General features: G+C 41.0%; 1 protein-coding gene across 1 annotated transcript; it reads right to left on the bottom strand.

The window, feature by feature from the left end:
- Positions 1-248: 248 nt before the first annotated feature.
- LOC104425325 (tropinone reductase-like 1) lies at positions 249-1,568 on the bottom strand. The gene is made up of 2 exons (XM_010038003.3): positions 1,475-1,568; positions 249-1,293 (listed from the first exon to the last, which is right to left on the bottom strand). Exons 1-2 carry the CDS (start codon positions 1,495-1,497, stop codon positions 471-473), a joined length of 846 nt encoding a protein of 281 aa, XP_010036305.2. The 5' UTR covers positions 1,498-1,568; the 3' UTR covers positions 249-470.
- Between the last annotated feature and the right edge of the window lie 14,141 nt (positions 1,569-15,709).

Raw genomic sequence — 15,709 nt, 5'->3', positions numbered from 1 at the left:
ATTTTCATTCTGACTTCTTATAAATTCATTCCGGATCCTTTCTTTTATTCCTATTGCCTCATATTCTATATACCAAATGGGGCCTAAAATTAATGTGATTTATTCAATAATCACATCTATCTTAAGGATACGGTTCATTATGTAGAATCTAATATATATATTGAGCTCGACTTCACAATACCTAGTGCTAAGCAAAGCCATGCTATATTTCTACAAAAGTGCGCTCTAGAAATTAATAGTAGCCTTATTGTATCTAATATTATAAATATTCCACTTAAAAGTGGTTGAAAACATATGTGGTGAAATTTGAGGAAGGGAAGCTAGTAGTAGCTAGGGTTTCAAGAGTGCATACATAATAGAAAGATGATAGACAAACACAAATCCAAGGGCGCACGATGGCAAGATCCCTCCTTATTCAGCCCACAACCGACGGCCACAATCTCTTTCCCCGGCGACCGCACGTGCGCAACTCACACGTTCAAACCAACCTTCCCAACTGAACGGCTCGCAGCGAGAGCCATCATCATAGAGGGGTTGACCACGCTGTAGCCGCCATCCACCACCATGTTGAGCCCGCTCACGTAGTCCGCCTCGTCGCTGGCCAGGTACAGCGCCGCCCTCGCCACGCTCTCCGGCGCCAGCACCTGCCCCTTCAGGTTGCCGATCACCCTCATCCCATCGTCCAGCCTCGCCAGCTCGTCCTCGCTCAGCTTCCCCAGCCCTGACATCCTGGTCCTCGATACCGCGTGCGGCGACACGCAGTTCACCCTTATCCCATGCTCCCCGAGCTCCGCTGCCAGCCCCCGGGCCAGCCCTGCCACTGCTTGCTTTGACGCGGCATCAGTGTGCGTCGCCACCCCTGCAATTGCCGTGCAGTTGCTCCCCGTGAACAGGATGCAGCCCCGGCGCTGCGGCACCATGACCCGCGCCGCATGCTTTGCCCCATGGAAGGCCCCGTAGAGGTTGATGCGGAGGACGCGGTCGAGGTCGGCAAGGGACGTGTCGAGGATGCTCCCGAAGGGGCGGTCGAGGACCCCCGCATTGTTGTACATCACGTCAAGCCGGCCATGATCGGCCACAGTGGCGTCCACGAGGTTGTGCACGTCGGCCTCGATGGAAACGTCGCAGCGGGCATAGGAGGCCCGCTGGCCCAGCTTCGTGGCCAGGGCCTGGCCTGGCTCGTCCTGGATGTCGGCAATCACGACCCATGCGCCATGCTGGTGGAACAGGCTCGCCGCGCTCGCGCCAATCCCGTTCGCACCGCCGGTGATGATCGCGACCTTGCCTTCTAACCTGGAAGGGAAACCACAGATTCTAGATCTCTATCAGAGCACCAAAACCCTAACAAGATATCGCTAAAATCTCCATTCCCATTCCATGCATGAAACGATCGAGACTATATAGCAAATGCCCGTAAACGTAAAAGGACGAACTGCATGCATGGTCACATTCCAGCAAATGCCATGTTAAATACCTTTTGCACGAATTTTCCGCCATAGCCAAAAAGCTTGATCTCTTCACAAATATATGGAGCGACAGGACGATTAGAAGCAGGAAAAAGGTGAGATGTAGATTTGATCATGGGGGGCCATATAATCGTGCACGTATATATAGGGAGAATGCCAAGTGATATATGCCCACCTCGACTAAAGAAAAAGCAAAAAGAAATGTAAAATTTACGTGACCAAACTTAATTTATCATCACTAGTATAAGACAGGGCCACACCTTTGTCTAAATTTTGTTTTCGGACAAAAAACAAAGCTCACTCTCTCTACCCGGACATTGTATTATACGACATTATGCGTAAAAAAAGACGAACAAATTACACTAAGATATAGCATTTTTAGAATGGTGGATCGATCGCAAGGTGGGCAATAATTCTTGGTATGACTCGCTTGCATGACACAACAAGTTTAGGTAGGCTTATGTTTGGCAAAACCCGTTTATGATGTGATTTAAAAAATCATGTTTATGAGATTGATCCATTCAGTTTGTTTAGAAACGTTTTAACATGTTTAATACATATTTGAGACTTATTTATCTTCAAAAGCTTATGAAGAATAACACCCGGATCAAGAAGTATAAATGATAATATAAAACTGTAATAGGGGTGCAAAAGTCATAAAACATAAAGAAAAATTAATGACTCAACAATGCAATTTAGATCAATGTATAGAGAAATTCTTATGTTATCTAGGAATGCTTTGAAAGTACTAGCATTGATTATCATATATAAATGTGTTTTACGTGCATATCGTATAAACGAATCAATATATATTTTTAAATAAGTTAATGCCCTTTGTTTCAGCATAAATTTTTCTTAGCTCATTCATCTCTCATTCTCTCTCACTCTTCCTAAAGGAAGAAGGGGAAGACATGAAAAAGGAAAATATTTTCGAAGTCAATTTCAATTTTAAGGGACTAAAGTCGTCCATTCGAAAAGTCAAATGTTCCATTAATGGCATCGACGTCAATCCGGGTTGTTACATTTTCGAAGTCAATTTCAATTTTAAGGGACTAAAGTCGTCCATTCGAAAATTCAAATGTTCCATTAATGGCGCCGACATCAATCCGGGTTGTTAGATACGTACTTCAGTAAAATCTTCATTTATTTTTTTTAGGCTTAAAGATCCCATGTATGGAAATGGGCCCCTACATTGCAAACGAGTCAAATAAAGATCTGACTTTTGTAATAATAAATAATAATAAAAAGCTCCAACTCCTAGATTGCCTCATGAAATGACAGTGATTGCTCAAGTCGACTCGTGAACAAAATGTCCCGCCACGGCAAACGGTACTGAACATGGATGGCATCGGGTTTGATTATTCCCTGAAGAAAAATATTTGAATGGTAATTTTTAATTTATTATGAGAACAACACTCTATCATCGATTAAAAAAAAATCAAATAAAATATGCCATTTAAGAACTTATGACTTATGGCAAATTATCATTCTCATGATAATCCAAAAACCATTATACTAGCAAAGTGTTTTTGCCTTTTTCTGTGGTTTTTTTTTTCTTTTTATCTTTTATATATCGATAATATTTAGAGGCACAAGTGTGGAGATTGGGCTAATTTTAGACCCATCGAACACCCTACAAGTCTCATGAATTGGTTAAGCCATTTGACATATAGGTGACTTTGATTTGGAGCAATTTGCATGCGGTCGGCGAGATTTGAACGGATGACCAAAACTTCTATAAATTCTTGTCTAATCAATGGAATTAAGAGGATAGGCTTCCAATAAATTTATAAAGCGACTAGTTACAATATTCACTCACCAATTCTATCGGGTGCCATAAGCACATGATGTATGTTCGCATCGTCGGTATAAGAAATATTTTGCATTTTGTTGACTCTTTTCTTCATAGGTCATTTTTCATCACTCTCAAATGAGTAGTTATGTTTCTAGAAATTTAGAAAATATCCAAATCAATGGTGAATAGTATGGTTAGTGGAAAAGATAAAATGATATTACACAAACGAGTTATGTCAAAAATTCTCTTGCACGCTCAACTACTTTGAGATGATATTGTGATTTCTTTTTACTAAATTTAATTAGTGATATCATTTTGGGATAGATGAGAGCCGCCATATATAAAATATAGGTTTCATGCTTTATAATGATATCAGTTTCCCTACGTCGTATTAACATTCATGAAAAATGAGACTAAACGGTGGCTATGACACTTGTGCTCTACCTGCTTAGACGTCGATTAATTGCTCTACCTTTCTCTGGGAGGCAAAAAGGACAGGGTTTGGTTGAATAAAGGTAGGATGAGAAAGACATCATTCATATGGCATTTTTCTCAAAATTTGTCCGGAGGCAAAAGGACAACGATTGATATCTCGCATAGAAGTCGGACGAGATTGGACCTAAATAAACCCTTAAAAAACTTTATCTCAATTCTCATCCGAATCTTGGGATTAGTGGGATGTAATAATGAGAGGGTATTCCCTTCCCATGGGGCAAATAAAGATACAAGGGGAATTAGGGGTATGAGGTCCACAAAAACATTATTTATATGACAATGTATCCAACGACCCAATTGTTGTCCTAGATCTTAAATAAAAAGTACATCTACATTTGTGGACGGATATATTTATTGTTTAGACCTTCTTTTTTTAACAGAAAACTGCGTTTTCTATTCTTTTTTTATTAGCCGTAAGGGGAGCCCTATTCTATGGAACAAACCCAATATCATGTGTAACATTCTCTTCTTCTTACGTCTGTTCTTTATGCACCACTATTAGCCCTCGCAACATTTGCTGACAACAACCATGAGGGTTATGGTTAACGCTATGACTGTGATCCATGTTCATAGCACTGGCTGAGTTTCCACAGCGCTTGGCTGTTCCACTAGATATGGAAAGTTCAGTTTGCTAGGAAGCTGAAAGCAACTTCCAGTTCTGGTAACTCCTCAAAGACAATGTATCGAGGTTCTAAGACCCCACTGACTTTTTTTGTCCTAAAAAATCTTGCTGACTTGGTCTCAGCAATCCTGATTGGGAGCGATGGGCAATCAAACAACTATCCCTTATACCTCTTCCCAAAGATGACATAGAAGACATGTTTGGATGTCGGGAACAAAACCAACGAAATTGGAACGGAAGCTCCCTTCATTTTTTCATTCTAATATCATTTAGCAAATTCGAATGAGGCGGAATGGAAATAGAAATTGAGAATGAAAATTACCGGATTCTTGCATTTCCATTAACATGAGGGGGGTGGAAATGAGTGAGGATCAAAGGGAAGGAGTAGATTAAAAAAAGAAGGAAAGCACACAAGTGGATTATGGATTATTATGTAAATTTATGTTTTAGTAACTTTTTCTGTCTATAAAATTTCATAAGGTAAAGTATGCTTTACCTTATTTTCCTACTATATACAACCGTTCAAACAATAAAATACAAACTATGAAAAGTCAATTACAATTCCGATGTGTCACTAAATGTAATAATAGGAAAATAAGGTAAAGCATACTTCTTATAAATTCATTCCAAGTCCTTTTATCTTATTCCTATTGCATTGTTTTGATATATACCAAATGAGGCCCAAAATTAATGTGATTCAGTCGACAATCGCATCATACAATTCATTTTGTAGAATCTAAATATATATCGAGCTTCACTTTACAATATGTAGAACCAAGTAAAGCCATGCTATATTTCTACGTAGGTATGCTCTGGAAATTAATAGTGACCTTATTATATCTAAAAATATAAATATTCTACTGAAAAGTGGTTGAAAACATATGTGGTGTAATTTGAGGAAGGGAAGCTAATAGTAGCTAGGGTTTCAAGAGAGCATGCCATGAAGAAAGGTGATAGAAATAGGATTATTCTTCTTTGTTTAAGTTTTCTTTTGGGTGAGAGAGGAAAGATGAGAGAGAGAGAGAGAGAGAGAGAGCGAAACAGGAATAGAAGAAGCGCACTCGAGAGAGGGTCAACAGTGTCCAACGGTGGGCCGAAAGTCGAAGTGAATCGATTGTGGACTTTCAGCTTACACACCCGAAAGCTCTCATTTAGGGTTGGATTGACTTAAATAACCCCATGGTTTTTTTTTTTGGACCAATCTAAACTACCAACTACATCTCCACCCCGAGGCTTAGTCCATTCAACTTGTTTAAGAAACACATGGATAGGTATTTTTTTTTTTTTTTTTTTATAATACAGAGATACGAGTGCAAAGACTTGATTATTTAGAGATTTATGAAAGATTCTTTAAGTCTCAAAAACTGGTTAAGTATATAAGCCTTTTGGCTCATGTAGATGGCCATGGCCAAAGCAATTCGGACGCAGCTGGCGACTTTTGAACAGATGACTCTGGTTTCTAAAGTGGGAATCTCCTGATGCCCAAGTTTACTTTTGCTACATCTAAGGTTGCTCTTTTCATTAGGTCATGAATCACTAATTTCATAACTTTGGTGTTTAGTGGAGAAGAGTGCATAGGAGATATCTCCTTAACAAGTAATACGAGACAATTACCCCTTCTTCTATGTGAATGTGGATGAGCAATTGCACGGAGTTAAAAGAAAATACAATTAAAAACTCATGTAAAAATGAAAAATTCAAGCTTTACCATTGCTTTACAATAAGTTTAGAATAAAACAAACAAACGATTGGCGCACCTTCATGAGATAGTAAAGGGGCAGGTAGAAAAGAATCTGACACCACCACCATATTAATGGTTATCAGTTTTAAAGTTTAAGCGGTCATATGAAAGAGGGTATTATTGAGTATCCAAGATTACGATAAGTTCGGTGCTTGGTAAGTGTAATTAGGATAAATTGAACACCATGATAGGTCAAAGTGATTATGGTTTAGAGAGCATATATGAAGGGGCCAATAAATACTGTTATTTGGAGTTTTACACCATTCAATAAGTGAAGGTTAGTAGGTTCTTAGTAGAGCAACGCACATATTATGATTAGTTTGCAAAATTAGTTAACTAAGTGACATGACGGGCTATAAGAAAGTATTTATATAAATTAGGCATATTTAGCGTGATGGTTTGCCATGTCACTATACTATATTGATTTTGTAAGTTGGTCTAATAAACTTAATTGGCTCCTCTTTTTGGTATGCCAACCTTGTAAAGGAAAGTCAATCTCCCTTTATATATTATTGAGTAATTTCGCGATTTGAGGGTTTACACTATTAAGTGATCAAGGAAACATATCCGTATTGAATAATATGATCATTTACTTGGGTAGAAGATACAATAACTCTTTCAATAGCTACAGATGCTCGTAGGAAGATCTAGTCTACGATCAAAGGAAAGGAGGGACTTGCAGTCTGTACATGTGCATGGATGAATGTCAAGATATGTGTGTATATATATATATATATCCACAAACACACATTGAAAGACACAGAATTCGATTCCTTTACATGGAGTTTCCGCCGGAGCCATGTGTCGATCGATTGAGAGAGAGAGAGAGAGAGAGAGAGAGAGAGAGAGAGAGAGAGAGAGAGAGAGAGAGAGAGAGAGAGAGAGTATGAATATAAATATGAGGGATGGCTTTTCGTGCTCCTCGAGGCCTCTCTTTTATATAGAAGATGGAAATGATTTAGATTAATCTTTTACGAATTGCTTAATTTCATGTGTAATAGTTTGACAGAGCGGATATCTGTCAACAAGAAGTCCTGTTGAACAGAACAGAAAAAAAGGAATCACGGAAATCGTGCTCTTAAGAAGAAAAAAATGACTGTATTTGCGAAGTAGACGTAAAATGACGCTTCGTTCCTGCACTTATGGAAATGTAGTCCTTAACTTCCTGTTCGTGCATCATCATGAGATTAGGGTGGTTACATCAAAATAATCGTTGCGTACGTTCAAAAATACGCGGGCAACATGTGGAAGTGGAAATTGTGCAGCGATATATGTAGCTTGGCCTGATGGTCACGTGCGCGCACATGGAACTTCATTTCCAAGGGAGATTGTATTTCGTAAGTTAAGGTAGGAACGGATGGAAGCATGTGCTGTTATGTAGATTAAGAAGCGCAATTATTGGGAGCATCCCGTGAGATCTTTTCGAAGATTTGATATACTTAATATTTTAGTTTTGACCTGAGGTCTTTAAACTGCTCCTCTAGTAATGACGGGTTTCCTTGGGGAGTCTTCCCCTGGTGGGGAACTAGTTGAACCAGGTAGGGTCGCCCTGCCCTTACAAGGCCCCCCGACCGTAAAAAACTAAGGGGAGTAGAGGCAGCTCCCATGCCTCGAAAAAATATAGTGGCCGGGTACTCCCATAAGACTTAGTCCTTAGCAAGACCTTAAAAGGCTATGACCACCAGGAAAGTTTGGGTACAGCCAAGTAGAGGGCTGGAAAAAGATACTCTCCCCATGGGGGCCCGCCAAGGACCCCTTTAAAGGAGCATCCCGTGAGATCTTTTTGAAGATTTGATATCTGGCTTAATATTTAGTTTGGTATTTGTTGGTAACCCGTATTTATTTCGTCATTGACTTTTGGCACTAGTCCCAATATTTTACCGCCTCTATGGATATATGAAAAATGGATGGTCCCCACAAGGTGAATTCCACTGGGAGAGAAGTATAGTTGGAAAAGCTTCGTTTTGTACGTGAACATATACAATGTGGCTTCTATTTACGACGCTCGTGTCGAAATTATTCAAATGAATGATATTTATTTTTTGGAAGAGAAGAATTTTAAAATTTGTCTTCCGCTGAGAGGATAGTAAGGTATGGAATTTCAATTTTTTGTGTGAGTTTACAAGGATTTGAGAACTTACATGTGACATGCTTTTGTTATTGTGCAACCACAATTTATACCTGCTACATTTTATTTTATTTTATTTTTATTGAAGTTCATTTTTTCCTTCTACTTTTCACAATTAGAGAGCGCATCGTGAATATAATGTCCAACCATGTTGATCCGTTAATGTGTCATGCAGCATAGGATTTTCAAGACATAAACTTGTAAAAGAATTTGTCAGAAGTTAGCATTCATTTCACCTTCACGGAAAACCTTTTTCCGCTCCGCCTAACCCTATTTACTATCCAGATCTTCATAGTGTCAAGGAGCAATTCACAAACGAGTTAAAAACCCAGATGTATTTATGCACGCAACACACGAATGTCATGTGACGATACAATAAAATGTCATACCAAATTTTTTCCAAGTTACGATAAACTATGCCTCACATCGCTGAATTTCAAGAAAAAACATAAACAGCATACTGCATTTTATGCCAGACCAACGACATCTATGATCGAAAAGTAATTGCAAGATTGTTTTCAAGGTTGAGATGCAAGCCGAATCTCTCAACAATTAGTATACTCTTGCTTCAAAGATCAAATATACTTTATTAGAAGCTCCCAATGAAACCAAACAACACCATGACACAAGTCGAACCGAATCATCATGTACATCCTCCCTCCCTGCAACAATCCAGCAAAACTCAAAAACATTGTACAAATGAACTAAAGGGCACTTATAGAATACAAGAGTGCTGATGGTTCTGTTTCTTTCTCTCCTGGCGAAGGGCTGAAGACAACTCCATAATGATAACGCCCGAGAAAACGAAGCCTTCAGAGTAAACAAGGATCCAACAAGCGTCGCTTATTCATGTTAGTTCTAACCTAAGGATTCAATCAACAGTGCGCCATACAGATGTATCAAGAGACACCCCAAAGGTGACGTCAATTCAGGAGGAAGTGTTGTGCTGCAGGACTGGTTTAAGAGATAACCCTACTGTTTTGGAGGAGAGTCCATCGTCCGCACTGGCGGAGCCGTGACCAGTGACCACTGCTAATGTAAGATCAGCAGGTTTGCATCACCAGATCGGTCACGGATTTCCCTATATTCTCGACAAATTGCACAGAGATGGCAGAAAAATTGAGCGATAAAGTCCCCACAAGGCGCTTCCTGCATGGGATGAGCGATGATCAAATGGGCCAATTGATGACTAAAGCACAAAACTACTTATTTGTTCACAGGATTCTTGTAACTGTTCTAGGGTGTCACGAAGTCTTTTTTCGGCGTCCCAATTTGGGAGGAGCGCCTGCGGAGGCTAATGGTTTGGCAAGGTCTATTAGGTTTTAGACCAGGCTCTCCTGAGCCCATCAATTCATGACTTAATGATTTGATATTTTTAACCTATGAGTTAATTTTAAAAGGAGTTGCCACTAATCAATTTGGGGTGAGTCGATTAGAAACCCAAGCAAAATATTAGGAGAAATATTCGCTTCTGTGCAACCAGAGAAACTAGGTTTGGGGACTTGATTACACTAGTTAATCAGTAATGCCATTCCGGTACCTAATCTTGTTTAAACCCTAAGGCTTTTTGGAATTTTTGAGGGGTTTTACATGCATTTGAGGAGGAAAAACATTTTTTTTGGACATTTTTTCTTTTTTTTGGACATAAAAAGCATTTTTTTATTTTTGATCTTTTTCTGAAAATATAAATAATTTTTTTGGCTTTTTCTGACTTTTTTTGGCTTTTTTTGGGAAATATGGGATATTTTGATTTTTTTGGAAAATAAATTATTTTTTGATTTTATTTTATTTTATTAAAATACTATTTATTATTATAATATTATAAAAACATATAGGGTCGGACTCTCAAGTTGGGTCCGACCCAAAACGGCAACAGTAGGCTCGGGTGGGCCCGAAGCGTGAGCCCAGCCCGGGCTCCCCTTTCTTTTTGGTGTTTTAATTAGGCCTACAAAAAGACAAAAGGGCCAACCACTCCTAGGCCCATTCTAGGCTAGCCCACAGGACAGACGCCTGGCCCAAGTTATGAACTTGGCCCGACGACCCGACCTGGCTCGATGAAATCCTAGAGCACTGGGTCACACGCTCGACCCGAGCTCAACCCGGTCTTGCGACCCTCTCTCCCCTTGTCTAACTGGGACGTGATCAAAGGGTCTAGGGGGTCAATCGGATGGCAGCCCGACGTCCAATGGCAGTGACGTAGCAACCGGTAATTGGCCGCTCAAGTGGATCGGCGATAGGACTTGTGGCATGGCAACAAGAGACGCAAGGAAGGCTCTTGCCTGCTGAGACCCAGACTTGGTGGTTGCTGGGGTTCGAGAGGGGAGATGTGATGGCGACGACGCGACCGGTGGCGGTGGCCCGCCGTCCAGTGGCGGCGATGTAACACTGGCAATCGGTTGCTCAACTGGATCGGCGATGGGACCCGTGGCATGTTCGCAGGAGACGTGGGGAAGGCTCTTGCCCACTGAGACTTAGTGGTGGCTGCGGTTCGAGAGGGGGGATGCGACGGCGACGACCCGACTAGCGGTGACTACTGTTACCTATCTACAACAATGGTGTGACAAGGTGGCGAATGGTGGCGGTGACAATGAAAGGGCAATGACAGTGGCCCCTTAGCTCTTAGATCTAGCGTGGCGTCGACGGATCGGTCGCAGCATAGCTCTATAAGGATCTCGGCTTGCATCGGACAATGTCGGAGGATGACGGTGGCATGGTGGTTGGCTGGAACTTCGGAGTGGGTGGTCAACAGCGTCAGGGATGGCAGTGGTGGCTCAGTAGGTGACAACGAAGGAGCGTCGTCTCCCAGATCTGATCAGATCTGGCCCTTCTGCAGATCCTTGCCCTTGGATCTTCAAATCTGGTCCATGGATCTCAGCCCCTCTAGTCTCCCTCCTCTATCCGGGTTCACTTGCCACTGGTCTCCCCTGATGTCTCTCGGTGGAAGGTCATTTAAGCTCACGACCTCTCTTTGTCTTGCTCGCTCTTTGAGTTCTCCTGAAGTCTCTCAAGGGGATCTCTTTGAGCTCGCTGGCTTGTGCGTCCATCGACGAAGGTGGTGCCTTGCTATTTATAGGTAAGGGGGTCCGGTCGATGGAGGGGCTCGACCACCGGCCTTTGGTATTGAATGCAGCCATTAATGGTGCATGAGATTTGTCTTTTCTGACTGATGTTGGCCTACCCTCCTCGGCCGTAGGTTGTCATTCGCGCGTTGGCTCCTTCTGCACGTGTGAGTTGTAGAGGCGGAGGGGAAGAAGAGGGAAGAAGGAAGAAGAATAAGAGAGAGGGGGCCAAGTTGGGGGTGAAAAGGGTCAGGTCACACGGGTTAGGTCTTGGGGGCGTGCGAGAGAAAGAAGGGAGGGGCTGGGCTCGTAGGCTTAGCCCCATTTGGCTGCTTCCTTTTTTGTTTTCTTGTTTTTTTTTTTTTTTTTTTGTTGTTGTTGTTTTCTCTTGTTATTATCTATTATTTATTATCTAAAAAAAAAGGAAAAATATATAAATAAAGAAACTAAGGCCTAATTAAAAAATTAATCAAAATTTATGTGTCAATAGATGCCCCTCTTTGAAGGTGAGCTCACAGAGGTTGTAATCAAAGACAAACTGATACCTAAATTTTGTCCATACTTATGTAGTAGATTATACATTATTTGGGACCTAATGTCCTATGTAGAAAAGTAGCAATATATTACAAATATTGAGACAAATAAGAATATATCTGCAGTTATTTACCAGGAATGAGTGAGATAGGGTTTGAACCCCAAGTTTGGCAAGTATCAGGACATCATCTTACCTGGTGACGTAAGGAAGTTGCTTTTCCAAGACTTGAACCATTTTTTGGTCGCCTGTTGGAGCAATAAGTGATTTGTCTAGGACCCCAATCTTTCTTCGGTCGCCTTGACGGGGAATTACTTTTCCAGGACCCGAACCATTCTTCGGTCGCTTGTTGGAGTAATAAGTGGTTTATCTAGGACCCGAACCATTCTTCGGTCGCTTGTTAGAGCAATAAGTTATACCCGACCTTTCTCAGCGCATCCGTTTGTTGGGTGTTTGATCCTCTGTCAGGGACGCAGGTTGTGGGGTGTTTGATCCTTTGTTAAAGACACCGATTATGGGGTGCCTGATCTTCTGTCAAGGACGCCAGTTGTGGGGTGCCCGGTCCTCTATCAAGGACACCGATTGTGGGGTGCCTGATCCTCTGTCAAGGACACCAGTTGGTTACTCGACTTTTCCCGAGGGATGTGTCGACCTTTTTCAGGGCATCTGTTTTGGATGATACCTGGACATTCACAGGCATTGAAAGAGTATTTGCATATTCATAAGTACTATCCCGGAGGGTACCTGGTTGTTTGCAGGTGTCGGAAGAGTACTTGGATGATCACAAGTACGGAATTATGAAGGGTGCTTGGACGTTCGCAGGCATCGAAGGGGTACTTGGATGATCACAAGTACGAACTCTTGGAAGATACCTGGTTGTTTTTGAAGGTCTCTTGGTAGATGGAATATGGAGGATGTGCCTTGCATATTCATGAAGGTCTCCTATCTCCTCGTATGTGAAATATCGAGGACATGCCCCGCATATTCATGAAGGTCTCTTATCTCTTGGTAAAGGGAATATCAAGGGTGTGTCCCGCATATTCATAAAGGTCTCTCACCTCTTGGTAAAGGGAATATCAAGGACGCGCCTCGCATATTCATGAAAGTCTCTCACCTACTGGTAATAGAAATATCGAGGACGAACCTGAGATATTCGTGAAGGTCTCCCATCTTCTGGTAGTTGGAATATCAAGGATATTCATGAAGGTCTCTCATATCTTAGTAATGGGAATATTGAGGACGTACTTGGGATATTTGTGAATGTCTCTCACCTTCTGGTAATGTAACTTCAAATGCAGCTCGAGACTTACCTGGATGGCTGTAGGCACTCAGAAGGGTTGGAACACTTGGGTAGCCGCAGGCACACAAAGTAGTGGAATGCTTGAACAACTACTAATATTATTTGGGGACAACTCAGGTAGGTTGAGTGTCATGAAAATGTAGTACCTGGACGGCGGCAGGTACTGGCGATATCTCTGATTTCTAAGAATATGTATGCTATTTGCACAGTATGCACACATGATTGTATATGCTATAAATTCATGAGTTCAAATGCGATTTATGCATGATAATTTTGTTAGTTTTGTATCATCTAAGTTTCACTGGGAAAAATTTTGACAAATAATCTTCATTCAGAATGTAGATGTGTTGAACATGCTAGATGAGGGACTTTCAGTCTGAAAAGACTTTCTGCTTATTCTCATAGGAAAAACTATTCTATCATGACCATTAATGTATGATTTATAAGGATCATACTATCTCACTATCATCATGTCAGCAGGGGTTCGAGTATTCTTGCAAGCAGTACGGCTTTACCAATATGAGAAGTCTATGCCAGGTCCGTAATGTAGGCTCGATTGACAACTCATCCAAGGGGACCCTCAAGGTCACAGCTCTGTGAAAAAAATGCCGCACGATCATCTCCAGGTTTGCAAGTCAAGAATCCTACGCAAAGAGATAGAATAATCTTACTCGTACTTCTTCAAGCGATGTTTATAAACATATGAAATCTTACGTTAATTGAAGTGCCCTAGTTTGAAAAGACTTTTACAATGACATGCAATGTAGGCTTGATTCATGTGTGAAAGGATGAGAGTTGGTGATTGCCTTGGCATTGTCACCAATCCTTCTTCTCACTGCAAGATGGATGCTCTATTAATTGAACCACAACATCAACTTTTCCTAGCTGAATTTTTTGTCTGGGGGCATCGGCTTTGCTTTTACCAGGCACAGTACTTTTTTATGCCCCGAGTCCTTTTAATTCAATTTTTTTCATTTATTGAATTGAACCTTGCTTTTACCAGGTACATTGCTTTTTTTCATGCCCCTGCTTTTCATTATTATCGTTAGAGGAACTGGCCTAGGCATGTTCAAGCACAACACTGTTGTTAGACTCCTGAGTCTTCATTCAGCCGGCATTTTGGGCTATACTGCTTGAATGGTAGTAACTTCTGTTTTGTCTCAATGTGAGAGTAAAATTACAAACTCAATTAGGTTGTACAGTGAATTGCTCTTCGTGATTCTATGGCACTTAAATTAACGCGAGTGTTCATACGCAATAAAGACACATGGAGATTGATGCATGTGTGAGTAAGAAAATTTATATCCATCTTCTCACCTTGCGATGATGTCTTGCCTTCGATCTGCCCCAGTGTGGGGTGGTTTTTGACGGGGGTAGGACATAAACTTCACCAATGTATAGGGCTCAAAGGGGGTGAGCAATGAAATGCCTCTAATTGTTTTGATTATCATACCATTTGCGAGAGAACTATTTACCCTGTAGCCATGGAATCTTCTGCACTCATCTCACAAGTGTGTAGATGAGGGACTGTGTGTAAGATATGGCTTGCCTTTCATCATTCTGACACGCCTTGTCTAGCATGCTCAGTCAATCTTATATTCTTCATTTAATTGTCTATTCTAATAATCCTTAGTGAAATCAATGATTTAGACAGACAAAATCATCATGCAAAATTTATTTGGAAACGGCGTGTAGCATTTTACATATGATGGAACTTGTACTCTCAAAGCAAATGGTTTTTGCTCAAAAAAGACTTTATTGGTAGCTTTAGGGGTTAATAGAATGGTGTTTCCAAATATGTTAAATTTTGAATATCAAAAGGGTTATTCACAAATGGGTGTCAATGGATTTTTTTTATTAAGTAGGGAAATGACACAAGAAAGATCAGCCAGGGTTGGGTTTCTGATCATTGATTTAACAAGCATTTCTGCTTTTGCCCCTGTAGAAGAGAAGATGTGGAAATAGATCAATCAGTAGGGCCAAGATCACACGTGATTTGAGGCCTGAAAGGTTTCTATCATTTGCTTTAGCGATTACTCAGGACGCCATTTCGCTTAGGAGAGTTTGTCATGCCTCTCATTGATTTGTTATCCTTGTTTTTGACAGTCAGGTGATCCTACAAAAGATAGGAAAAAACATGTTATTCGCGAATTCTCTTAAGAGTTAAACAACCGGGAGCGATGCAACATTACCCTTCACTAGTTTGCATATGATTGGATGGACTTGAAGTGTGAGTGGGACACGAAGTCCTACGTCTCTTGCTTCGTTAGGTCAATTATTCTCCCGCTTTTACAATTGCAGGAGAAGCAAAAACTTTTATATTAGTTTTTACATATGGCAACTAGTTGCCACTCCCGAGAATCGAACCCCGGTTGTGTTTGGACCATTTCATCCCCCATACCACTAGGCTAAGGCACCAGTGGTGTCCATAGGGGGTTTCTTTTTTCATTTAATCGAATCGGCTCCTGGATGACATGTCCTTTTACATACTGGTTAGGTGGATTCGATACAGGTTATTTGATTCGCCTAGATTAACCATTAAGCTTGGTTCTTAAATCCGGATGCTTCCTT

This window comes from Eucalyptus grandis, chromosome 11, assembly GCF_016545825.1.
Source record: "Eucalyptus grandis isolate ANBG69807.140 chromosome 11, ASM1654582v1, whole genome shotgun sequence".
NCBI lineage: Eukaryota > Viridiplantae > Streptophyta > Magnoliopsida > Myrtales > Myrtaceae > Eucalyptus > Eucalyptus grandis.
This window is presented reverse-complemented; position numbering and strand designations above follow the sequence as displayed.

What these genes read in the sequence shown, in the direction of transcription:
- LOC104425325 (XM_010038003.3), bottom strand. Translation starts at nt 1,497, where the DNA reads ATGGCGGAAAATTCGTGCAAAAG. An exon ending in GCGGAAAATTCGTGCAAAAG is followed by an intron (nt 1,294 to 1,474) that starts GTATTTAACATG and finishes TTTCCCTTCCAG; the next exon opens with GTTAGAAGGCAAGGTCGCGA.